The sequence below is a fragment of the Crocodylus siamensis genome, chromosome 12 (assembly GCF_052110815.1).
Source record: "Crocodylus siamensis isolate JL-2025a chromosome 12, ASM5211081v1, whole genome shotgun sequence".
Taxonomy (NCBI): domain Eukaryota; kingdom Metazoa; phylum Chordata; order Crocodylia; family Crocodylidae; genus Crocodylus; species Crocodylus siamensis.
In genome coordinates, this window is record NC_143406.1 from 11,386,356 (window position 1) to 11,410,410 (window position 24,055).

The following is a 24,055-nucleotide window of genomic DNA, read 5'->3' on the forward strand; positions in this document are numbered from 1 at the left end:
AGATTCATCGAGAAGGAGAGTGTGAATATGTTGTGGGGTGGGGGGAGAAATCCCCACAGGCTATTGAAGTTGGAAAGCCTAGTATTTTCCAAGGCAACATCTTTTGAATTATGGATCTACCCTTGGACAATTGGATTTCCCTGACTGCCTGCTGCTGCACAGTCTCTAGTGAGTATGGATCTGCCATTTGATTTTCATCAGTCTCCAGACTCCAGCTCTTTGTATTAAGTCCCATGTTCGTGACTGTTGGACACCACTAGTTAAGGAGCAAGGCAGGCTGGCTGCTGTCTGGCTTCCTGCCTTTGTCACAAATACGGGTTTAATGCGAGAAAATGAGAATTCTTGTGCTCCTCTACAAACAGCTGTTAGCGCCCACTTTGTGTGTGTGCATGTGTGGGGGGGGAGGTGACTGTCTGGCCAGGCAACAGGGAATTAGGCCCCATGGGAGCTGCATATGAACAGAGGAGTCACATTGAGGACTGAGTCCTAAACCTGGCTTCTCCCCATCTCTGATTTTGGTTTAGGCACGTGGTTTAGGTCAAGAGTTTTACACTGTTTAGGAAATCTGGGACACTGATAAATGTGAAAAAACAAAACAAAACAGGGCTTTATTGGAAGAGGCAGAGCATTAGTTTGGCCCGGCTCCCCACCATCCATAGATTGGGTACTTCAGCGGTGCTTTTTGGTGCTTGCCCAGAAGAGGCATCACGTTAGTTTGACCCGGCTCACCCACTGTCTGTATAGACTGAATGATTCAGTGGGGCTTTTTGGCTCTTTCATCTAATAGCTGATTGAATCAAACTAACACAGTGCCTCTTTAGGGCATGCATTGCGCTCAGTGCAGGGGCCTGCCGAGCTGAAAGTAAAGAGTCATTTGTTTTTTTTCCCCACGTCTGTAACCAGCCCAGTAGGTAGAAATGGCCAGGAATTCAACCATGGAAACCCCCTTTCTCCCCTCCCCTTGTTTTGGAAAATGCTGATTTGTCAAAATGAATTGCTGCCTGGAAATACGAAGACAATGGAAGGGAGTGTTCTGATGACATGTTTCAACTTTATTTCAATCTTGTGGAACAAGATGTTTTGATCTCTCCTTCCCTCCCATTTTGAAAGTGTTTCCATTTTAAAATTTTCAATTTAAATCACATGGAAACAACAATAGACTTCCATGCCAAAGCATTTCTATCTAAATGTTGTTGTTGTTTTAGATTGTGTTTCATTGGACATTTCGAAAGTTTCGTTCTGTTTTGGAATACAGAAACAGAAAACATTTTGTTTTGCAAATGTTGAAACTGTGGGACTTCCTACAAATTAAAAAAAAAAAATCCAGGTCCCCTGGACACTTGTTAATTCCTAGTGGAGAATGTTACCAAATCCTGCAGAAGGCTTTGGAAATCTCAGAATCTTTCAAGGATTTGTTTAGGTTTCCTAGTTGCAAGTTAGGGTTGGATTGAATGTACTCCTGTTTATGAACTATTTTGTGAAGCAAAACAACAAGCCTGCAAGCTTTTTTGGAGACCTGTAGGATAACTTGATTTGGCCTCTGCTTCCTGCAGAGACGTCTCTGACCTAAATGCTTTATTGCATTTAAAGGGGTGGAAAGGAGACAGGGGCTCAAAGGGACAGTTTAAGAAAGCTGGAGAGACTAAATAAGTTTGCTTAAATGGGGAGTGGGGGTACAGGGGAGGAGACAGGGGCTCAAAGGGACAATTTAGAAAGCTGGAGAGACTAAGTAAGTTTGTTTAAATGGGGGGCAGAGGTGCAGGGGTGGGGTGCAGGGCCAGATTGGGCCCACAAGCTGACCCCGTGTGCCAGATCCAGCCTGCAAAAAGTTTTCAGCATGTGCTCTGGCTCCAGCCCTGCGTGCTGTGTGCCGCACGCGCTCGCCTCTGACAAGCACATAGCAGCCGTCCAGGGCACGTGCGTGGGGCCAGCCTGGGGCGTGCTCTACGCGTGGCAGCTGCAGCAGGCCGTGGGCCTGCACACCAGACCCATGGGCTTGGTTGTGGATGCCACATGCAGCGGGTGGCTGAGCCCAGCCCTGCGCGCTACATGAAGCACGTGCCACCTCCAGCTCAGCATGGCATGCGGTGCCTGCACCAAAGTGGCCCTGCATCCAGCACAGCCGGTGGGCCTGATCCAGACGGGCGCCAGATTTAGTGTGCAGGGCCACTGTGTGCAGCGTACAGCCCCGACCGGCCTGCTGCCGCGGGCAGGCCGCGCCGGATGAGCTCTGCCCGGCACGTGGCGGGCAGCGTGCAGCCCACGGGCCGTATCTTTGGCAGCCACTAATTAGCCATTCTTCTGCTCTTTGCCTGCGAGCCCAAGGCGGCTCGCAGGTGCTCTCCGCATCTGGAGCCCGCCGTTACACCCAACGCGGGACTGCGTCTGCCGGTCCCCCTGCCATGGCCATCCCTGCCACCTCAGCGACTGGGCCTGGCGCCAGGGTCAAACGGCAGCACCGCTCTCGGAGGAGCCCGCGCTCGTGGGGCGCCGCCCGGCGGTGAGGCGGTGTCTTCCCCCGCGTGGAGCAGCGCGACCAGCAAACGCTTCCTCTCGCGGGGCCCTGCACGGGGGCCGGCTGGGTCGCCCCGGGAGGCGGGGGCTGTCCCGGCAGGGGGGGGCGCAGAGCCCCGCCCCTGGCTCCGCCCCGCGCTAACCGTCGGGCGGGAGCTCCGCCCCCCGCCCCCCCCACTTGGCCCAGGACAGAGGGACACAGCTGAGCGTCCCCCCTCCCCCCCAGCCCAGGCAGGTGCTCCCCAGGGGTGGGCGCGTGGCCCCGCGCCCCGGTTCCCTCGTGAGGCTGGCACGAGGGCACGGCGCCGCGGGCATGAGGAAGGAGAACGTCCCCCCGGTGCGGAGTGGGGGGCTGAGCACAGGTAGGCCGCCCGCGCCCTGGGCCAAGGGCTACGTGGCTCCTCGCCGTGCTCTGTGGGTGCCTTGCCAGGCGATGCCGAGGTGGCTGCGTTGGGTCGGAGGCCCTGTGCTGTGGACATCTGCAGCCCTAATGAGATGCCGGCTCGACTGAGCGGGGGAGATAAGCCTCTTAGAGCGACTCAGCTGGGGCACCCAGGCTGCCGGATTCGGGGCATTAAGGGGACAAAGCTGCAGGTTTGTGCTGAGTCCAGGGAAATGGACACAAAGAGGCATTTGTGCCATTCCCACGGCGCTGGCCAGAGGAGAGGCATGTCCGGCGGTGGCTCTCGGAGTGAGTAGTGTCCGGCACGAGAAGTGGCTTAGTGCAGGAGGAGAGCGCGACTGTGATGGCCCCTGCAGCCAGGAGGGCCTGGGATATGCACAGCCAGACTGACTTCCAGCTGCGAGCGGCTTAGCCTAGCTCCTCCAGCCACGGCCCTGGGGCAGAGCTCCCTCCTGGCTCCTACCAGGTACAGATCCCAGTGCTGTGCGTGGGCCTCCCCAGGGCTCTTGGCAGTCTGAGTGTGCAAGCTGCACGCCTGCTGACTAAGGGACGGGGGAGAGTGTGTGACTACTAGTATCAACAGCACAGGAGAGTGTGTGCGTCTGGTGTGTGCTTGTGGCCCTCTTAGGTGTGCAGAGACTACACACCATAGCAAGTAGATGGAGCAGACAGGAAACCCCTACACCCAACCCACCTGCTGGGTGATCTGTCACTGCTTTATGCTGCAGGTTTCCCACTTGCGCAAGGTAACAATTGAGCAGCTTTAACCTCTGGACGATGGGGAAAAAAAATTCACCTCCTGTGTACGTGATTGTGTCATTTAGCATGGTTTTCTTTTGCTTTGTTGCTGGTTGTGACCTTGGTATTAAACCTGAATTAACTGGAATTAATCCTATTTCTCCGCCCCCTCCATTCATGGTTCTGTTTGTTTCCTTGGAGCCTTAGACAATGCGAATAGACCTTTCATTTCACGTTTATTTTCTGCTCATTTTCACCTTCAGGAATTCCTGCCGTAGCCCAAGGCTGTGAAATGCAGAGTGGCTGCATTGGTCCTTTAAAATAAAATTGCCTGGTTGTCACTGGTGTTAGAAGAAAATATTGTGAATCCCTTTGGTCAGAGAGTTAAGTCCGGTTTGACTGAGGTTGCTGATAGGCTGGGGCAGGAACAATTGCAAATCTTGTGTCCCTTATTGCTGTTCCAGCTTGCTCAGAAGTGTTCAGATGGATCTACGTTAAGTCCCTAGTGATGTTTCTGAAAGGGTGAACTAACACGAGTGTAAAAGGCCATTGTTTTCTCCTGGACTGGACACTTAGGCAGGAATTGGGCAAAAAGAACTGTTGAAATGAAATCCCAGTTGCATGTGCATGCTTGGCAGCAAGAGGTCAGTGGGATAGCCTGTGTGAATGTGAGAGAACATTTGCTCCTAGATTGTCCACCCTACAAGCAGAGGGTTGACAGGAGGTTCAGGGACCAAGGTTCAGGACTGTTACTCCTGGCTGACACTTAAGGCAGCAAATTACTTTGTAAAGAGCCGTCATGTTGCATGCACCTTGTGACTTTGCTTCATACAAGAACAAGCGCTGTGGGGAAGGCAGCGCCAATCCAGGAAGTCTGTTCACTCATTTGATGCCAGCTCCTAATTAATTGGGGGAGGTGGGGAAATTAAATCTTCCCACTGGCAATATGTCTGAGAGCATATGAAAGGTGGCAACAGCCATTCCAAGGATCATTGCAGAGCCATAAGTGAGTGTCATCTGGGACTTCCATAATCAAGTCTGCTTCTCAGCTTTGATCAGATTAATGGGAGAGTTTGTATGTGAAGACCAGGGCCCATTCTTGATGAGAGAGAGACAACATGCAGAAAATTGATCTTAGTGGTGGGCAAGCTGGACCACTTTCTCGAGGAAAAAGAATGAGATGTGCCTAGTTTGGAAGCTGAGATGCTGGAGCTAAAGCCGATTGATTTTTGCTTTTCTGGATGTCATAAATAATGCTCTTGGTGTGTACAAGACAATCCCTATTTGTTTCACTGTTGGTGTTGGCTGTTCCATTTCTGATTCACCAGGCAGGCTGAATAGGGCTTCTGTGTGCGTTTTGCAACATCATATTTCAGCTCACGTTCGCTGCCTTCAAAAAAAAAAAAAAAAAATCCAATGGTCAAACTGCTGACTTCAAGCTGTTTCTTCAATTTTCCCCTCCTTGTTTCTGGTGCTTTGTCTGGCCTGCCACATTAGCAGTCCTGTGTAGCTGTAAGGGGGTGATTTCCAGTCTTAAGAGAAATGGAAGAGCAGGGACACCAAATTCTGATAAGCATTAGGAGAGAATAGAGAGGAAAAAACATTGATAGAAGGGTGAGATTTATTGCTTACTTGCTTGCAAACACGGGGGTATGAAAGCATGAAGCTGCCTAGAGCTACTATAGGCTGTCAGGTGTGATTTGGAGCATCCATCCTGGGGTGGGATTGGGACATAGATGACTCAGAGACTAGATGGCTAATTAAGGTCCTGGGTGCTTGGTCGTTGTGCAAGATGTCCCTCCATGTATGTAGAACACAGCCAGGACTAAACTGCTCTCTCTGTGTGTTGCATCCTAAAATTTCTTTGCAGGGCTGTAGCTTGATTGTGGGGCATGGTTACAATGCAGTTCATGTCCATCTGTGCCACAGGACTGACCTGCAGTGTAAACACCTCAGTCACTGCTGTATCCCCCAGCCCACTAGCTCTACTGAAATGTAGAAGAGACTTAAGCCCTGCTGACAGAGGTGAGTGAGCAAAAACACTCCAGTTCAAGCCACCCCGCTCAGATTGTTTCAACTGATTCTTGGTAGGGAGATCCCTGCTTCATGGCTATTGAGCCTAAGCATCCTTAAAACTCAGAGAGCTTCACTGTTCACTAACGAGGACTTGTGGCTAAGATGCCCTGAGCTGATTTTAACCAGGGCGGTGACAATGGGAGGCTGCTGGAGCATGTGAATGATGCTAGACGAGGTCCTTCGTTTCCCTGAAGCTCCCCCTGGCCTACCAGCTAGGAGCATCTCTTTGCCAAGACCTTGGTCATGCCCACAATATTTCAGTGCTGGGAGTCTGGCAGACTGGAAGGAGGAGCCCACTGTAAGGGGGTCCGTGCCATATGCGAGACTTGGATATATGGGTCAAATATCTATGCTGCTTATAAATGTCTATATTTCTATGGCTTGTCTTTTTCCAGAGCACAAAAATGTTCAAAAGAACGTGAACATCCATCTAGATCCTGGCACTGACCATCGAGCTCATCACTGGGCTGATGCTGCCGCGGTCTCTGTCACACCTGGCTGGGGAGTGGGACGTAGCAGAAAGAGCCTTGTGACTGCAGCAGCTGGGAAAAGCCAAGACCTCAGGAAGCGTGATCCAAGCTTGGTGCAGACCAACCTTATTTGCCCTCCCCAGCCATTCTGGGATGCGACTGGCCGGCTCTCCAACTCCTGCTTCCAGCAGCAACGCAACCTCTGCTCCAGGCTGCAGCAGCGCGGCAATGAAAACGTGATTCAGGGCAGTCGTCGCCTCCCTGCAGCACTATCACGCCGCAGGGATGCCCAACAGAGATGTTCCCGCTTGAGTACTACTGGTCTAGAGGGGAGCTGCAGGGATGCAAGCGCTGGCCTTCCAGCCAGGAGTCTGCAAGAGGGGGTTGGCTCCTGTGAGCTGTCCTGTGGGCACCGCACTTGCTGGAACCCCCGAGAAGGAAGGAACCAGAGCCAGGAGCAGTGGACAGAAAAGCAGCAACACAGACTTCTTATTGCTCGCAGTGCAGGGCATGGAAACCTATCTGTAGCCAGTGCAGATGGCCTGTCCCCTGCTGTAGTGTCTGTAGACCTCTCTGCCAGGTCCACTCTCAATTGCAGGCCAGTGGTGTATACCTCTTCCCGAGGTAGCTCCAGTGCAAATGTGGCCTCATGTTGCCCTGGGCCTAGCTTCACCTTGGAGGGACTGAGTTCCCCCGGTCTGGCTGAGTCCCCTGCCCATCCTCCAGCCCTTCGGTCTCTCCTGGAGTCTTCCCAGGCCTCTGCCAGCCTGCACTGTTCAATCCAAAAGCTTAAGCAAGAGACTGCTGCAATGGGGATATTGGGCTCCCTGCCTTTGGAGTCCAGGTCTTCTCCCGTCACGTGCAGGTTCTGCTCTGCTCCTGATGTCTCTCCATCTGCCATCCAGGGTGCAGAAGAGTATCGTGCCAGGGGAAAGACTAGGGCTGCTCAAGCTAGGATGAAATGGGGCAGCCCATTTGCTAAGGCCTGGGGTCTCGGTTCAGTAACAAGTGAGACTGAGCCGACCTCCATCTATCACAGGTACAGAACCACAGAGTTATACACCCAGAGAGCCAGCGTCTCTGAAGGAATTTGGTCAGGGCCCCTCTCCGCTGAGGCTGGCCCACTTGGTCTGGTTGATACTGAAGCAGGCAGTCCCTATGACTGCTCTCCCTACCTCGGCTACAGGTCACAGGCATGTGGCCACGCAACCACTCACTTCCCTGAGGAACCCTCATTCAGATCTCCCCCCTGCTCTGTGTCTCAGAGAGAGGACCTGCCACCCAGCCGATACCCAGGTGGTCTGCAGGTGTCACTGGAGACACAGCACAGCGGAGCTCAGATGAACATTGGTGTAGCCATAGATGGGACCCCAAGGAAAGTGTGTGTGAGAGTCACTTCTCCTCCTGCAGAAACAGGGGCTGCTCCAGTCCAGCAGCTTTGCATTCACTCTAGCTGTGAGGGAGCCTCTGTCCCTCACTGCAAAGACCACAGGGAGCCAGCAGAGCTTTATGATGCTGCATTGGCTGCAGGCAAGAGACCAACTGTGGTGAATAGGAGGCCGCCTGCAGCCAGGTCCAGCCCTAGCCCTCTCAGTGTAACAGTCAGACGAGGCTCTAACGAATATTCCTGGGCTGCCCGTGATGTTGATGGTCCGGACACTGCCAGAGAGGGAGGAAGGAGAGAGCTCTCTATCAAGGCTGTCTGTACGCCTCCTGCTGAGAAGAGCACTGGGGATCTGCCACCCCATGAAGTCAACTGCCAGGTGCAGCATGTTGCACCAGCCTGGGTAAGGAGATGTTTGGCAGGCAGCCCTGCTCCCCCCACCCTATGCCCTGGAGGGGGCTGGTCCCCACTTTGCCCCCAGTGGGGAAGGATGAATGGAGGGGCCTAGGGAAACAAGTCTCAGGCAGTTTTCTAGCTCCCAAAAGCCTGAATTCCCAGTATGAATGATTGCTGTACCCTTCACACCATGGTCCCCTGCTGTCCCTGTCCTGTCTGGGTCCAGGGAGGCTCTGCTATCGTCCTCTCGGACCCTTCTGAGCAGTGTGTGCTCTCCTGTCACAAGGGCTAGTGCCTTCTGACTGATAGGAGCCCTAGCATAAACCTTGCCTTATGGCATCCCATGTGCCCCTCATCCCTCTCTGTAATGCCCCCTTCTTCAAGAACCAGCCTGTTGCCTTTGCACTGCATCCTCCCAGGCCTGCTCTGGGATGGAGAGCGCCAAGGCAGCTCTGCTCCCTTGTCTCATGAGGATCCAGCCTTTCTATCCTTCCTCATGCTGGAAGCCATAGGGATACTTGCAGGGCAAGGGCTGATTGAAGGGAGGGTGCAGAATGAGCCTGTTCCCAAGATGACATTGCTAGGACACTCAGGCTTTTGACATGGAGGTGCGTGTTCTCCAGTCAGCAGGGAGATGCTAGGTGTGAGGTCAGGCTGTGAGGAGCTGTGATAGCCTCGCTGAACACCAGTAATTTTTGGTGATGGCTCTCTCCTCTCCATCTGCTCTTTGCTTGTAGATCCCAGGAAGTGACTTCTTGGCTTTGGAGATGGAGAGCAGGTAGGATGGCTTTTGTGTGTCTGCTTAATGGGCATGTGAGGGGAGCTGTGCTGGGGAATGACTGGCAAGGGAGTGTTTCCTTGGGGCTCATGGTTTTGTGCTGCACTCAGCGGCATACTTTTGGGTAGGGCTGGGAGAAGAGTTACCCTCATGGATGCAGCAGCCAGAAATTCTGCCTTCCCTGGTGGAGAGACGAACCCCTTGGTTTAATATCTCATCCACAAAGTGCCATCTGTAAGGCTGCAACACATCCTCGAGGCTGCTCACCAAGCTCAAGTCTTGCTGTGGAACTCAACCTCAGGCCTTTGGGATAAGAAGTGGGAGCTCCCCTGACCTCACAGTGCTTACGACTCTGCTTGGTGGAGAGCTGTAGCTGTGTGCATAATCTGGAAACTGTCTCGGAGAGTCCTGGGGTCCTTCAGACCCTGCAGTGGTGGGGCAAGCTGAGGTGGGTCTTGTGGGATGGGACTCTGGTTTGCTGGTGGTGAGGTTCAGTTCCTCTTCCCTGCCAGTGCTCAGCTCCCAGGCAATCAGCACCTGCTGAGCAGATGTCTCCAGGCCTGGAGTAGCCATGTCCTTGGGAAGACAACTACTGCCAAGAAGCTGTACAAGCAGCAGCTGCTCCGCAAGGGGCTGGCAGCCTTACAGTGGGCTGTGCAGCTGAGGAAGACTCAGCTGGAGACCGCCCAGCAGAGATGCACCCTGGCCATGCTGGCTGGCAGTTTCCACAGGGTAAGAGTGGGTAGGGCATGGCAGAGGAGGTGCTACCTGCCACATAGGATTGCTGGGGAAGGGAGAGCAAGGGGATGGGGAGTGTTGCCCAGATGTGCCTGGACCCCTGCTACAGGGTGTGGGTAGGTCACAGGCTTGGTTTGTGGCAGGGTCTCACTGTGCTGCTCCCTTTTCAGTGGAAAAAGGCAATGGCAAAGCAGAGCAGAAGAGGAACTTCCCAGAGTGAGCTAAGCCTTCAGACCAGAGATCTGCCCAGCGGCAGTGTTGGGTGCAGCCAAGGTCCAGCTGGAACAGCCCTGACTGAATGCCAGCTGGGCACAGGGCCCTTGAGAGAAGCAGCATTGAGCAGTGGGTATGCAGAACTTTTTCTCATTCACGGCTCCTCATCTTGGACGATGATGATGGGGCTAGAAGCATGGCCCAAGGGGACTCTGTATTACCAAGATCTTGTCTGAGGAAGTGCAGAGCACTAGAATGCGCATCCCTGGCTCCATAGCTCTGTCTCCAGGGATAAGGTTTCCTGTTTATGTTCACAGCTTCTGAGCATCAAACAGCTCCTCTTCCAATGCATTTCTCGTGCTCTGGGAGCAGATTTCTGTGTTTGAGACCGGGAGGAGATGAGAGCACTCTTTTTCTTTCTGGAATCCAGTTGCCAGCTCTACTTGTGAAATGGGGTCAGAGAACCTCAGGCCCTGGCAGGAAAGCAGGCCTAGTGAAAGGGTGGGTCTGTTTGCCCCTCAAATTCTGTGGCAGAAGCACTGAGTCCAGCTCCAAACAGCCGCAGGGCCTGGATTGCAACCCTGTCCCCTGCTCTGGCTCTGTGGGTGCCTGCTCTAGCAGACTTGGAGGTTAACTCAGGACTCTTTCAGGGTGGAGGGAGAGCTGTGGAGACGACTCCATCACTGGCAGAGGGCTAATGACCTGGGGCAGAGGGCACAGGCCATCGGGGACCTGAGGCGCCTGGCTGGTAAGTGCTCACTTTCTGTGTGTGGGGGGCTCAGACATGCCTGCTCCTAGCCTGGGAAGGTGGCAGCATGGCACAGCCTGGCTTGGATGTCTAAGGAGTGCTATGCCTTTCTCCTGGATCCTGCAGAGCATGGGGCATGGTTGAGTGGGGGCAGTTCAGTAGCTTTGTGGATCAGACACCTGTGATGCTGTTGAACAAGTCCTTTGCCTCGTTTAATCAGCAAGTTTAGCGGGTGCTGTGGCTACTGTATGGGCTAATTCCCAGCAGATGTTGCCAGCTGCCCCATACCCCACTAGGGTTGAGGCTGAGGTGTTGATATCTTCAGAGCTGACATCTCTCTTCCTTTCCTCCCTCCCCCACACTGTGTCACACAGCAGCTTTCCGACTGTGGTGCCTGCAGAAGGAGCTGCTGGGCAGAGAGGAGGTCAGAGCAAGCCAAGCTTGTGCCCTCCTGGAGAGAAAGCGGCTCCAGAGCATCTTCCAGGCATGGCGGTCCCGGAGCCAGGAGGCAGTGCAGGTTTGGTCGCTGGTGACTCGGCTCCAAAGAAAACGGACAGCTCGGTACGCAGGAGAAGGCACGGTCTGGGGAATGGCTGGCTCAGTTTGGGGTGCGTTGTTCCAGGAAAGTCCAGACAGCAGCCGGACAAAGACAAAGCCAGCCAGGTTGGGGACTCTGGGTTCAGTTCTGGGCAAAGCCATCCCCCTTTACACCCATATTTATTCAGAGCGGTGAATCTGGTGTGCATGGGGAGAGCCTAGGGCTCTGACATGAGGCAGATCTGTCATGGGCAGGCAGGAGGTCGCCACCCATGTGTAACTCGGCTGCGGTGCATCCTCCCACAGCTCTGATGCCATGGTGCAGACACCGCAGCAGAGGTTGCCAGGCTTGCAGGATTCTTCCTGGGGCTCCAGGGTCTTGTGATATCATCAGTGGAGACAAGGAGAGGGGGAGCCCAACTCCTGTCTTCTGTGGCTTCATCTGAAGTTTGGCCCCTGATCTTCAGGTATAAAGGAGGTTAATTCACTCCTAGCTTCACTTTTTTCCTCCATCTGAGTCCTTCCCTGTAGCCCCAATGTTAAAGACTAAGAACATTCAGGGGTGTGAATTCAGTGCCTTTGACTGAGTTCCTCTCCTTAGCCAGAGTGGGGTAGCGCACATGGCTTTGTGCAGGCCTGCCCTTCACATTCCCACCAGGGAGTTCACCTTTGTCCTGGACAGGGCACATGTAGGGTTGAGAGGTTAGTTCAGTTTCTGTGGCTTTTCTGGTGGTTGGCAGTTGCTGGTTGTGGATTTGGTGTTGTACATGCACACCCTTGGGTGCGGGGAGGGGGATGGTACTGGCTGGAAATTTCCTAATTCATAAAATCGTAGAAAATCAGGGTTACAAGGGACCTCAGGAGGTCATCTAGTCCAACCCCCTGCTTAAAGCTGGACCATCCACAACTAAATCATCCCAGCCAAGGGTTTGTCTAGCCAGGTTTTGAAAACCTCCAAGGATGTAGATTCCACCACCTCCCTAAGTAACCCATTCCAGTGCTTCACCACCCTCCTAGTAACAGATTTTTTCCAAATATTCAACCTAAACTTCCTTGCTGCAACTTGAGACCGTTGCTGCTTGTTCTGACATCTGTCACCACTGAGAACAGTCCAGCTCCATCCTCTTTGGACCCCCTTCAGGTAGTTAAAAGCTGCTATTAAATCCTCCCCTCACTCTTATTTTCTGCATACAACATAAGCCCCATTCCCTCAGACTCTTCTCAGAAGTCATATGCTTCAGACCCCTCAACATTTTCATTGCCCTCTGCTGTGCTGTCTCCAACTTTTCCACATCCTTTCTATAGCGGGGGACCCAAAACTGGACATAGTACTCCAGATGTGTCCTCACCAGTGCCAGATAGAGGGAATACACACTTCCCTTGATCTACTAGCAACACTTCTACCAGTGCAGCCCAGTATGCTGTTATCCTTCTTGGCAACAAGAGCACACCCCTGACTCATACTCATATCCAATTTATTGTCCACTATAACCCCCGGGTCCTTTCCTGCAGAGCTGCTGCTTAACCAGTTGGTCCCAAACCTGTAGCAGTGCATGGGATTGTTCTGTCCTAAGTGCAGGACTTTGCACTTGTCCTTGTTGAACCTCATGAGATTTCTTTCGGCCCAATCCTCCAATTTGTCTAGGATACTCTGAATCCTAGCCCTATCCTCCAGCATATCTACTGCTCCCCCCAGCTTGGTGTCATCTGCATACCTGCTGAGAGTGGACTCCATCCCATCTTCCAGATCATTAATGAAGATACTGAGCAAAACCATCCCCATGACTGATCCCTGGGGCACTCCACTTGATACTGGCTGCCAACTAGACATAGAGCCATTGATCACTACCCTTTGAGCCTGACGATCCAGCCAGCACTCTACCCACCTTACAGTCCATTCTATCCAACCTGTACTTCCTAAGCTTGCTTGCAAGAATGCTATGGGAAACTGTATAAAAAGCCTTGCTAAAGTCAAGGTATATTGTGTCCACTGCTCTTCCCATATCCACAGAGTCAGTTATTTCATCATAGAAGGCAATTGGGTTGGTCAGGCATGACTTGCCCTTGGTGAATCCATGCTGACTGCTCCTGATCACCTTCTTCTCCTCCAAGTGCTTAGAAATGGGTTCCTCGAGGACGTACTCCATGATTTTTGAGGGGAATAAGGTGAGACTGACTGGTCTGTAGTTCCCTAAATGCTCCTTCTTCTCTTTCTTAAAGATGGGCACCATATTTGACCTTCTTCAGTTATCTGGGACCTCCCCCAATTGCCATGAGTTTTCCAAGATAATGGCCAGCGGCTCTGCAGTCATGTCAGCCAACTCCCTCAGCACCCTTGGATGCATTGCATCCAGCCCCATGGACTTGTACACATCCAGCTTTTCTAAACAGTCCCTAACTTGTTCTTTCACCACTGAGGGCTGCTCACCTTCTCCCCAGACTGCTGCCTGGTGCAGGAGCTGACCTTGCCTGTGAAGACCAAGGTAAAAGAGTCATTGAGTACTTCAGGCTTTTCCTCCTCATCTGTCACTACGTTGCCTCCCCCATTCAATAAGGGACCCACACTTTCCCTGACCTTCCTCTAGTTGCTAACACACTTGTAGAAACTCTTCTCATTGCCCTTCACGCCCCTTGCTAGCTGCAACTCCAGTTGTAGTCCAATTCATTTTCATGGTCAATAGACAGCCACAGGTTAGGAAGATCTCTTGGTCTGGAGTCAGCCCCTCAACTCAGAGGTGGAAGGAGGTTGGCTCAAGGGCCCATGACAATACTCCTACAGTCCCCAGAATGCCCAAGTACTCTGAACAAGGATGGCCCATTCTCAAGGAAGTCAGCCAGGGAGGCTTGATTTATTTTTGCCTTTGGTCTTCTCAGGTGTTTCTGTGCATGGAAGCAGCTTGTTGAGCAGAAGACACTTTGCAAACGCAGTCTGGAACAGCACCGGGCAGCATCATTGAGAAAATCCTTCCAGCAGTGGGTTCTCATACTGCAGCTCAGGGAAGCAGACAAGCTGACAACCATGGACCTGTTTCTCCTGAGACGGAGGCGATACTACAGTGAGGGCCCAGCTAGACCTGGGAGAAAGGGGTGATACTGATGGGTTACGCTTTGTTTGCCCCTATCTGGTGCTATGGCGACAGTTCAGCAGCTTAATTCAGGGCAGCCTGATCTGAGCCTGCTAGGCTTCATATAAAACATATCATCATGAACGCTGGCCTTGGGAAGAGAGTGATCCAGGCTCGGCATGCTACAAGCCAAGCCACTCTATGGCCCTGCCTGATATGCTTAGAAGAAGGCTGGGGAGGTCTTGTAAGGGAGCTGTCCCCTAAGTGGGCTGAGGTGAGAAAGCTTCTGCCTGTTGCCCCATCTCAGGCTGAGTTTCCAGCTCCTGACAAACTTTTGCTGTCTGTGATCTGCAAAGGTCAAGGACCCAGCTCGGCTGCCAGAGGGCCTGCAGCGGAGGATGACCACCCTCTGCCAAGCTTGACCATCCTGAGATGGCCCTTCAGAGTAGGAGGCAGCTCTCTGGATGACCACTGCCAGAGAGTGAAGCTCCAGAGGATATTCCTGAGATGGAGAGCAAGGCTCCATGAGCAACAGCAAGCCAAGTATGTGCTAGAATACCCAACGCTGAACACATCCATTGGGGGTCTGGGGGCCAGGTAGCTTTTGGGGCCCTGAGATGAGAAACCACTTTGCCCTTCAGCTCAAGTCTGCCTCTGGGTAGGTTGCTTTGGTGTTCCTCTTGTCAGCGTAGACGAAAAGATATCCAGTGAGCAGTTCTTTCCAACCAGTTGCAAGCCCTAGGGAGCTCCTGGTGACCACAGTGGAACCTGTTCCAGAGAATGCCCAAGTTCGTGCATTAGCAGAGCAAGCAAAGATGGTGTTAAGAAGGGGCTAAGAGTAGGGGCTGGTGGTCTAGAAGGGCAGAGACTGGGTTTTCTTCTCTGAATGGCAAGTCTCATTGATCACTCACTGTCATGTGCCCGGAGCCTTAGTGGGGGTAGGGCTGCATCCCCTTTGCTGCCCTGGTGCAAGGTGTAGCCCTGTGGAAAGACCAGGGCTTCCATGGAAAGCTTTAGGGACCTCACAGGAGCTGAGGTGGGTACCATGAGTCCGAAGCAGAGTTGTGGGCTGCACGTGTGGCACAAAAAGCATCATGCAGGCATGCTGAATTAGTGCAGTCAGGGAGGGAGGCCTGCCTGCTCTGCCCTGCCTCTGCCCCTCATGATCCAGCCTCCATCTCCTGCTGGGTCCTTGGCACCTCTGCTGAAGTTGCCAGTGTGGGGCCTGGAGGTGCCAGTGCCTCCACTGAGGCAGACCTGACACAGTTCACATCCACCCCAGAATTGCCCCAGCCTGGCCTCAAGCCAGGTTCAGCAACCTCACCTTCCCTTCACAGAGCCTTCTCCCGGGCATCAGAGCAGCGCCAGCTGCGGGAGGCCCTGAGGCACTGGCACCACAGGGCTCTGCAGCTGGATCCACTGAGCCACCAGCCCAGGGGCCCTCCTGCCTGGCTGGATTCAGAGGAGTCCTCAGCATCATCCGGCTTTCACAGCAGCACACCAGCCCCTCCTGTCTCCTGGAGTTCCCTGGATAGGGTGAGGGACTGCTGGGGGTTCAGATCCAGGAGGGCCCCCAAGGGATCTATATCTGTACGGAGTGCATGGAGAGGCGGCATGACAGGGTGGTTATAGTAGGGCAGAAGGCATGAGGGGACCTCACATGATTGCTCTGCACTTGCTTGGGCAGGAGGTTCTCCTGCATCCTCACTGCATGCCAGCCAGCAGGAGGGGCTGGGGGCCCTGGACAGGGCCCTAGCAGTGGGAGGGGCTGGGCTGCAGGTGCCTCTGCAGGATGCAGTTCTTTGGTGCACAACTGATGATTGCTGCACTTGCTCTCTTCCTGCCAGCAGCTCCTCATGGGGCTAGCACGGTGGTGGACTTGGCTCCCTTCCCCACTGACTGCAGTGCCATGGGACAAGCTGCCATCAGGGCAGCCTTTGCATAGCCCTTGGGCTGCCCAAGTCCCTGTGGGGGGGCTGCGTTGGTGTCTAGGTATGGCCTTTCATGGCACAATCTTGCTGGGGACATGGGCCTCACAACCATGTTCTTCCCTTGTGTGTGATCAGGACAGCCGCCAGAACAGCAGCTGTTCCATGTTGGCCATTGAAGACGGCCCCTGCCCGCTCCAGCACAGCTCTGCTCTGCAGCAGCCTCTCTGCCCACCAGGGCCAGGTGAGCTGTGCGGAGAGCTCTACTTCCAGGCATCTTTTCTCCCCCAGATCCCCCCAGGCAGGTAAGCTGGCTTCTGTCTCTGTAAGGCCCAGGAGGAGGCTGCTCTTGGCTCCTTGCTCCCCCATCTTCCCCTGCCCTGTCAGGAGGGAGTGACCTAGTGTCCATGCCTTGCAGGGGGAGCTGGTTCATTGGAAGTCACCTCCAATCCTTGGGGCAGTGCAGCCCAGACAGCGAGGGCCAGTCGCTCTGCAGCTCCTTGGCGTGGGAGGAAACAGGGCTGCCGAGCAATGCATGGCAGGTAATGACTGAAGTGCCCCCGTATGGCTCATGTCCACAGGCCTCACCTGTCTGTGCTCCATCAGGCAAAGGTGCGGGCAGGGAAGGAGTTTCTTCCCCTCCAGCTGTGAGCCCTAGTGCCAGCTGAGCAAGGCAGTTTTGCCTTGGACTCCCAGCACTAGGCCTTGCTGGCTACATGTAGCAAGAAGTGCAGGTGCCTCTGGTATCACCAACTGAGGGGCCCAGGGCATCTGAGCCAGGTTGTGGACTCCTGACAGCCCCTTGTATTCCAGGCGCGCTGCTCTGCAGAGGAGCTGGACCGTGTCGGCATCTCCTTTGGGCACCACATAGCACGGCGGCTCCTGCAGAAATGCTTTTCAGCCTGGGCAACCCAAACAAAGAGGCTTCTTGAGATCCAACAACACCATCAGTACAGCCAGCTGGCCCGGTGAGGACCACCTTGAACCCATTTATCCTTAGAGACCTCCTGAGGGCTGCTGCCCCATTTCATAGATGGGCCCTGAGGCAGGGATACAAAGGGACCTGCCCAGGGTCATACAGGCAAGCTGCAGTAAGGAGGAATCAAACTTGGGCCTTCCTGGACCTTCTTATCTAGTAGGAGGCGGTGCAGTGTAGGGGCTACACCCAGGTCAGGCTCCCCAGGTCCTGTTTCTGGCTCTGCCACTGACTTGTTTTGTGACCTTGAGTAAGTCTCTTGCCTTCCGGTTCTTGGTCTATCTTTCTAATGGACTGGAGGGTGGAATATGAGGTGTTTGTGCTCGTGCAACACCTAGGAGCCTGACCAGGAGGCGCTGTAGATGTGCCAGTTGCATGATGCAGATGCCATCAGGGGTGAGCCCCTTCGCCATGAAGGGATTCCTCAGCCCCAGTTCTCTGACATAATTCCTGCCATCAGCCAAATCCCTCACTTCCGCCTGAAGCCCATGAACCCTGGGAAGCCATGTGAACTTCTCCCCAGCCCCTCATGTGTCCTGTATCCTCCCCACTGCAGGGTATTCCTCAGCTGGCACATATGGGTTGTGGAAGATAAGAGGCGGAAAGACGCTGCGTCCCGACAGTACCGTCTGCATCACTATCAGACTGCCCTCACACTGTGGAAGCAGAGGCTGAGCCAGAGGGTGGAGGCGGACAGGAGATACATACGTCGGCTTCACCAGAAGGCCACAGATACCCTGCGGCACTGGCACAAGTGTTGGCAGAGTGAGTTATGCCAAGCCTGGCTGTTCTGGCGGTTCATTGAGGGGTTGGGAGAGGAGTGGCTTTGGGTTCCTGGTGCTGGTATTAGAGGTAAGCATGGGGTCTCTCTTTTAGGCTCTTTCCATTCAGCCTGCTGTGCTGTAGTGGAGGGGCTAATGTGGGTGGGCATCACTGCCCTTTGGCTGCATGCAGAATTGGCTGATTGTGTGTCATATGCCCTGTACTGCTTAGCTCATGGGGATTTGTAGCTGTCTTGGTCTGGACTGGTGGAAGGTGAGTTCTGAGCCCATGGACACAGCAAAGTGCTGAGTGACCCCAGAGTTCAGGGACCACAGGGTTGCAGCAGAATAATTCACCTGAACTCGTTATTGCCTAATGAGTTGGCAGACCTCCCTCCTCCTTCGCTGGGGGTTGCAGTGCATGGCGTGAGGTGGGGCAAAGGTGTGTGCTCTCATGATCCTGTCCTGTGTCTGCGCCTCAACTTGGTCTTTGCCTTGCCAAGCCCTGGGGACTGCTCTCACTGGGGACCTGTGTTTGGTTTCAGGGCAGAGCGCGTTACGGAGGCTGCAGCAGCAGTGGGCTCAGCACAGCGCCCAGGTGAGGAAGAGGATGGTCCTAGAGATGTGGCGCTGCCAGGCTGGGCAGCGGAGAGATGCCGCTTTGTGCTGGGGGCAGCTCCTCCTACGCAGGTTAGTCTGCTCCCACCACAGGGTTGTGGGCTGGGGCTCCAGCACCTACAGGGGATGGAGCCAAGGTGCTGGGTTGGGGCTGGGCAGGAGGAGGTGGGGGTTCCTTCAAGAAGCTGTGACCCAGAGCCTCGTGCTCCCTGTGCCCTCCCTCCCTGCCGAAGACAGGGCTTGGCTAGGCCAGACAGATATGAGCAGTGTCCCTTCCTCTGAGACCTTGCCCTGGGCCCACTTCCTCTTCTTTCTGTCAGAGGTAGCAGTGGGGCTTTTCCTGCCACAGAAGGGAACATCTTGGGGTCACCCTGGAGGGACTAGGCACTCAGAGGAACCTGGGGAAAGTGGGTTTAAACCTCCAACCTGGCTCCCACTGTCTGCACACATCTCAGCTCTGGCAGCCTCAGCAGGTTCAGGATTGCCTCTCCTTACTTCCCCTTTCCTGTCCAGGCTTGCTCCAGGAAGGCCCCTGCTTGCTGCCAGTTGGGAAAGGCAAAGCCCTGTTCCCAGGCTGGGGTGGTTATTCACTGTCCCCTGAGCAGGATGGCTCCCTTGGCCTGAAGTCCTGTAGCATCTCACCTTGACAGCACCTACAATTTGGAGGCCAGCTGGGCTGGTTTGTTTGTGTTTGTATGAACAGTCGGACCAGGCGCTCCCTGGCAGGGAAGCAGCATGGGGTCGCAGAAGAAAGACTCGCACCCCAGGCTACCTCAGGCTGCCCTCCCAGCCCCCCTCAGCAGAGGGTGGGTTAACACAGAGATAAAGCACTTCCTCCATCCCAGTGCCCTGCGCGAGGGGTTCAATACTGACAACCTAGGGCCATGTAAAGCCACCAGTATTGAAGCAGGACAATGAGGAGTTCTGCCTATCACCTGCTGGCCCCATACAGCCTCCAGTTTCTATTTTGTTTCTGCCAAACAGCTTTGGCATTGCAGAATGATGCTAAGCACCCAGGTAACAACTTGGAGCTGCAGGATTTACCATCACAAATACTCTTGGCCTCTTCTGGGCAGAAGATGCATGGAACTTGATGCCCGTGGTAATCATGGCTCATAAGCAACCCTCACTGTCATGGTTCAGGCTGTGGGTGACCCACCCAGGGACTGCCTATGAGAGGGCCACATCCCAGGTTGCCCATCCCCACAGCATGGTATTAACCTCTCCATGTGCCTGCCTTTGGGGGAGCACTGTCTGATTCCCCCACTTGCAGGGGCGCAGAGTTGTGCCTGCTCGAAAGAGGGAGCTTTCTGCACAAGGACAGCCCTCTATAGCCCTGCTTGATCTCAAGAGAGGCCCTGTGAATCAAAGACCTGTTTATACCTGGGATGATTTCCATAATGGAGACTCGTGGAGCCCAGAACAAAGGGACAGGCCAGAAGTGAAAAGCTCAGTGGTGGCCTCTGAGCTTGCTTTAAAGGCTCTGATGTGGGTCATGTCAGCAGGAGGTAGGATGAAATTGAAAGCTCCACAGTTGTTCTGGACCCCTGGGTGTGTGGATGCTCTTATTTTGCAATACAAGCAGCCCACACAGGAAACTGTTGCAGGATAGGTATCTGGCCAGTTACCCCAGGTGAAGATGCCTCAGCTTCTAGGTGAACTTGGCACAACAGGAATGCAAAACAGCACCTTCCTTTCCAGGCCAGCAGCCAACATCTGACCCAGTGGTGTAGCCAGCAGAGCTGCTATCACTTGGTGTCCTACATCCCTGCTCTAGTTCCCCCTGGAAGGAGCCTGCCACAGAAGCACCACCATGGTGACCATGAGTTGACCTCACTGGAGACGGTCTCAGCAGAAAGGCCAAGGCATGACTGCTGGAGAAACTGAGGCCCTTTCATTGCCCTGACCCCAGGGACACTCCTCTGGATTTGGGGGCATGCTGGTTGCACAGTGTAGCTAGGGCTTGTGGCTGTGCCTGATCTGAGAGTGAAATGAAGCTGTGGTACCCAGGTGCCCACTGCCGGGTACCAGATTCCCTGTGGAGGAGCCCAAAAGGTCATGGTTCATGTGGTGGGGAGGATTGGGGCCTGCCCCATCACCCCAGCATGGCACAGAAAACCTTAGCCCTTGCCCTTTCTCTTCCAGGTGCCTTGTGGCTTGGTGGCAGGCCACGATGGCCAGAAGCAAGCAGCGTGAGGCGTGCTCCGAGTTTGAGGGCACCAGACAGCAGCACCTCTTAGCACTGTGCTTTGTGCAGTGGAGGACAGAGTTCCTGAGAGCCAAGCAGGGAGAGGGGGCCTGCCCACAGCAGAGCACGGTGCCAGCAAGAGCCTTTCGGCGCTGGAGGGGGGCTACAAGGGGACGCCAAGTGCTGCACTTGGACTCCGTGGCCGGGGTGAAGCAGGTTAGGAGAATGTGTCATGGGGTAGGGGTGAATTGGGCAGTGGGGGAGCAGGGGGACACGGCTCTCTCTGCTGAGCGGGGGTTGCCAGGTCCCAAGGTAATACAGGGATGAAGGACAAGGTGTTTTGGCCTGGAACTGTGCCTGCACTTGGCTGTTTGTCAAGCTGTGCTCCCTCCTTTGGGCCACTGAAATGTGGCCAGCTGTGGTGTGGAGGCAGCCGTGAGCTAGGGCACAGCACCATAGTGAAGGAGAAGGAAATTTAGATGAAAGCAGAGCTAATGACATCTCAGTGGAGCAGACAGGGCCTTGGTTACTCTCTCTTCATAGCCAGGCAACTCCGTGGCGCTCACTTCGTATCCAAGGTTTTCTGGAGTGTGAGCCCCATGGCATTTGCAGCCCGGGACTTAGCCCGTTATGTGACCCCTGAAGGACACAGACATACATGTCAGTGTGGGTCTGATGCACGAGCAGAGAGCTCCCCTCCTTGCTGCTGTGCACCAGGTCCTGGAAGCTGCTCCCTCCGCTCTGGTTTCAGGCCTGCAACTACTGGACGAAAGCGGCCATCTTGTCCCAGTGCTGCTGGCAGCGGAGTGCCACACTGGGTACTCGGAAGTGCCGGAAGATGCTGCTGTCTTGGTCCACGAGTAAGTATGCAAAACCCCTGTCTGGGGGCTGTGGGAGAGAGGAGCAGAGGGACAGGCTGCTTTGCCCAGTGGCTTGGGCTGTCCTGTGAAGAGATGGCTGGTTTAATTGCTAGGGTACAGGCCATGGGCTGTATTCACCTGGAGCTAAGGAGAAAAGAGCCTTTGCCCTCTCTATATCCCCATAGCACCAGGCTCTGCGTGATGCTGTGTTTCCTCCTCTAGAGCAGAGACCAGGTAGGGACAGGGATCTTTCATCCACCTGCTGCTGGCTGCTCCTGAGCTCCTGCCGCCGCTGGCTGGCGATCTACAGGAACCCAAGCAGGGCAGAGAGGCTGCCCACCCACCCACTTTTGGAGAGGCCTGGCTTGGCAGTGGGAGACCCACCTCAATACGTGTGGACCCCAGAAAGCAGCTTGGAGCTCCTACCAGTTGATCGGGACAGCAGGGAACTGGGGTAAGCAGGGCACCAGGACAGTCTGTGCCAGGATGCAGGAAGCAAGGCTCCTGAAGCAGGGCTGCCAGAGGCACCTCATTGAAGTCTGGGATGGAGGCCTTGGGCTCCAAGGCAGACTGGGGGTGCTGGGTGGGCCAGGCACCGGGGCAGCATCAGCTGGCAGCAAGGGGACAGGCAGTCCTTGCCATCTGATGGAGTGTATGGAGCAAGGCAGGTGCAGCCTCGTCCCTGCAGGAAGGGCAGAGATCTGGGGCATGTTGGCAGGGTGGCTTGTGTATCCAGAGAGGCCTCTGGACTGGCAGGAGGGCTTGGATTACCAGCCCTAGCCTGACTGCTCCAAGCAGGATGCAGCTCTGCGTCCTCTGTCAGTGAGCAGACACTGCGGGCAAGGCATCCCCAGGGCAGGTGATTGTCTCTGATATGTCCTCCATAGGAGGTCTATATTGAGCAGATTCTTTTTGGTATTGGGTGGTGGGGAGACTCTCACCTGCCTTCTCACCAAGAGAGAGGAATCATGGTTGGGGGGAATGGGGGCTGCAGACACTGGTGGTCAGGAGCACAGGCCATTCACCCAAGTGACTTCCTGCTCCTCCAGGGTCAGGTACTGGCGTCGGTGGCGCCTGGCTGTGCTGCTCCGGCAGTGCCGGGAGGACAGGCAAGCACACTGCCTGGCCAGGGCCTGGCTGCAGTGGAAGGATGTCAGCAGGGCAGCATTGCTGGGGCGAGCGCTGGTGAGTAGCTATCTGGGGACTGGTGGGGAGTAGGCATGCAGCAAGCCCACGTCCAAACAGCACCCGCATGACAGGTGGGGAAGCTGGGCAGGGGACTTGCAGCAGGCCCAGTTCCAGGTAGCATATGATCCCTGGAGTCTTGACTTGTGTTTCCAGCTCATGTGCTTCTTGCACAGCAGCTGTTGGGACCTGATCTGCAGGACATGGTGACTGGCCCATTCCTTCTACTGGTTTCTGTGCCTCAGGCACAGTGCCTGCAGCGCTGGGGCGGGGGGCTGGTGCTGGCAGAGGGGGAAGGCCTCTTTGCTAGCACCCAGCAGACAGCCTCATTGAGGTTTGGCTTGGAGAATGAAAATGGGCTGGACCAAAAGGGACTATATTGAGGTCTCAAGGAGGGGCCTGCCTTCCTGGCTATGCCCAGGGACAGGCAACCTGAGAAGGTGGGGGCCCGTGCAAAGCAGCTGGGTGCTAGGGCAGGAAGTAGGGGCAGGTGGCAGTGCTGGGCAGAGGGGGCTGTACTCAGGCCTCCCTACCCACCTCCTTCCCCCAGGCCTGGCAGCGGCTGGTGGAGCAGGGCTGGAAGACATGGCGGAGACGCTACCTGCAGCACTGCGTGTCCCAGCACTTCCTGGAAGACGAAGCCCGGAGCCTGCTGTCCTGGGTGAGAGCACCCTATTGCCTCGCTAAGGGGGGAGCCCAAATTCTCCGCACCACATGTAGTTGGTGGGGCTGTAGCACCCAGAGTTGCCTCTCCCCCTCCCAATCTGAGCCCTGGTGTGCCAGGCACTGTATGGACAGTGAGCCAGTCCTGCCCTCAGCCCAGCCAGCCAGAGGGGCAGGGTGAAGGGGCTGAGCCAGGCCTGCGCTCTTCCAGGCCAGATCTCACCCAGGCTGTAGGGCGTGTCTTTGCAACAGAGTGGGAGAGGGAAGTGCAAGCAGAGGCACTCAGGCCCTGCTATAAGGGAGAGTCCTAGTCCCAACCCAAGAGCCATGCTGGCAGCTGGGCAGAAGTCTGAGGGCAGCAGCGAGCGCTGCTCAGACTATATGTCCTGCTTGGCCCAGGTCAGAGGGGTGATGCCACAGGGGGCCCCCAGCAACCCCCTTGAGCTGCTGTGGTGGGGATGAGGAAACCCTAGTTCTGACTTCCCCTCCCTCTCCTCCAGGCCTTTGGAAGGTGGCGCAAGCTGGCAGCATCCCAGTGCCAGGGCAGAGGACACCGCTGAGCTGCCAGGAGAGCTGCCTGGACTTGCCTCATGTCCTGGACATGTGAGGCTACAGCCAGGCATAGGGACTAAGAGGTGGTCCCTTCCATGTGCTTCCCAGGGGCAGCACCTCCCAGCCTGGAGAGCCAGGTGCTACCAGGCCATGCAAAACCCTGCTTCCTTGCTGCCTGGCTTCAGGACTCCGTCCTTGTCTTTGCACATAGGGCAGGGCCGAGATGTTCCAGTTCAATTAAAGGGTAAACCACAATGGGGCCTT

At 55.1% G+C, this 24,055-nt stretch overlaps 1 protein-coding gene across 5 annotated transcripts; it reads left to right on the forward strand.

The window, feature by feature from the left end:
- Positions 1–28: 28 nt before the first annotated feature.
- Positions 29–24,038, forward strand: C12H1orf167 (chromosome 12 C1orf167 homolog). 5 transcript variants are annotated; one of them, XM_090024426.1, is made up of 21 exons: positions 29–168; positions 6,127–7,988; positions 8,719–8,759; positions 9,272–9,491; positions 9,668–9,843; positions 10,361–10,458; positions 10,836–11,121; positions 13,870–14,051; positions 14,417–14,603; positions 15,398–15,596; positions 16,127–16,293; positions 16,407–16,530; positions 16,802–16,956; positions 17,521–17,729; positions 18,271–18,415; positions 20,489–20,747; positions 21,283–21,391; positions 21,614–21,845; positions 22,441–22,576; positions 23,127–23,237; positions 23,740–24,038. In XM_090024426.1, the coding sequence occupies exons 1-21, from the start codon at positions 111–113 to the stop codon at positions 23,797–23,799; spliced, it is 5,016 nt and encodes a 1,671-aa protein (XP_089880552.1). In that variant the 5' UTR covers positions 29–110; the 3' UTR covers positions 23,800–24,038. The 5 variants fall into 5 exon arrangements, with proteins under 5 accessions (XP_089880552.1, XP_089880551.1, XP_089880554.1 ...); XM_090024425.1 differs by having other exon boundaries at positions 30–168; positions 10,833–11,121; XM_090024428.1 differs by having other exon boundaries at positions 30–168; positions 10,833–11,019.
- Positions 24,039–24,055: the final 17 nt, after the last annotated feature.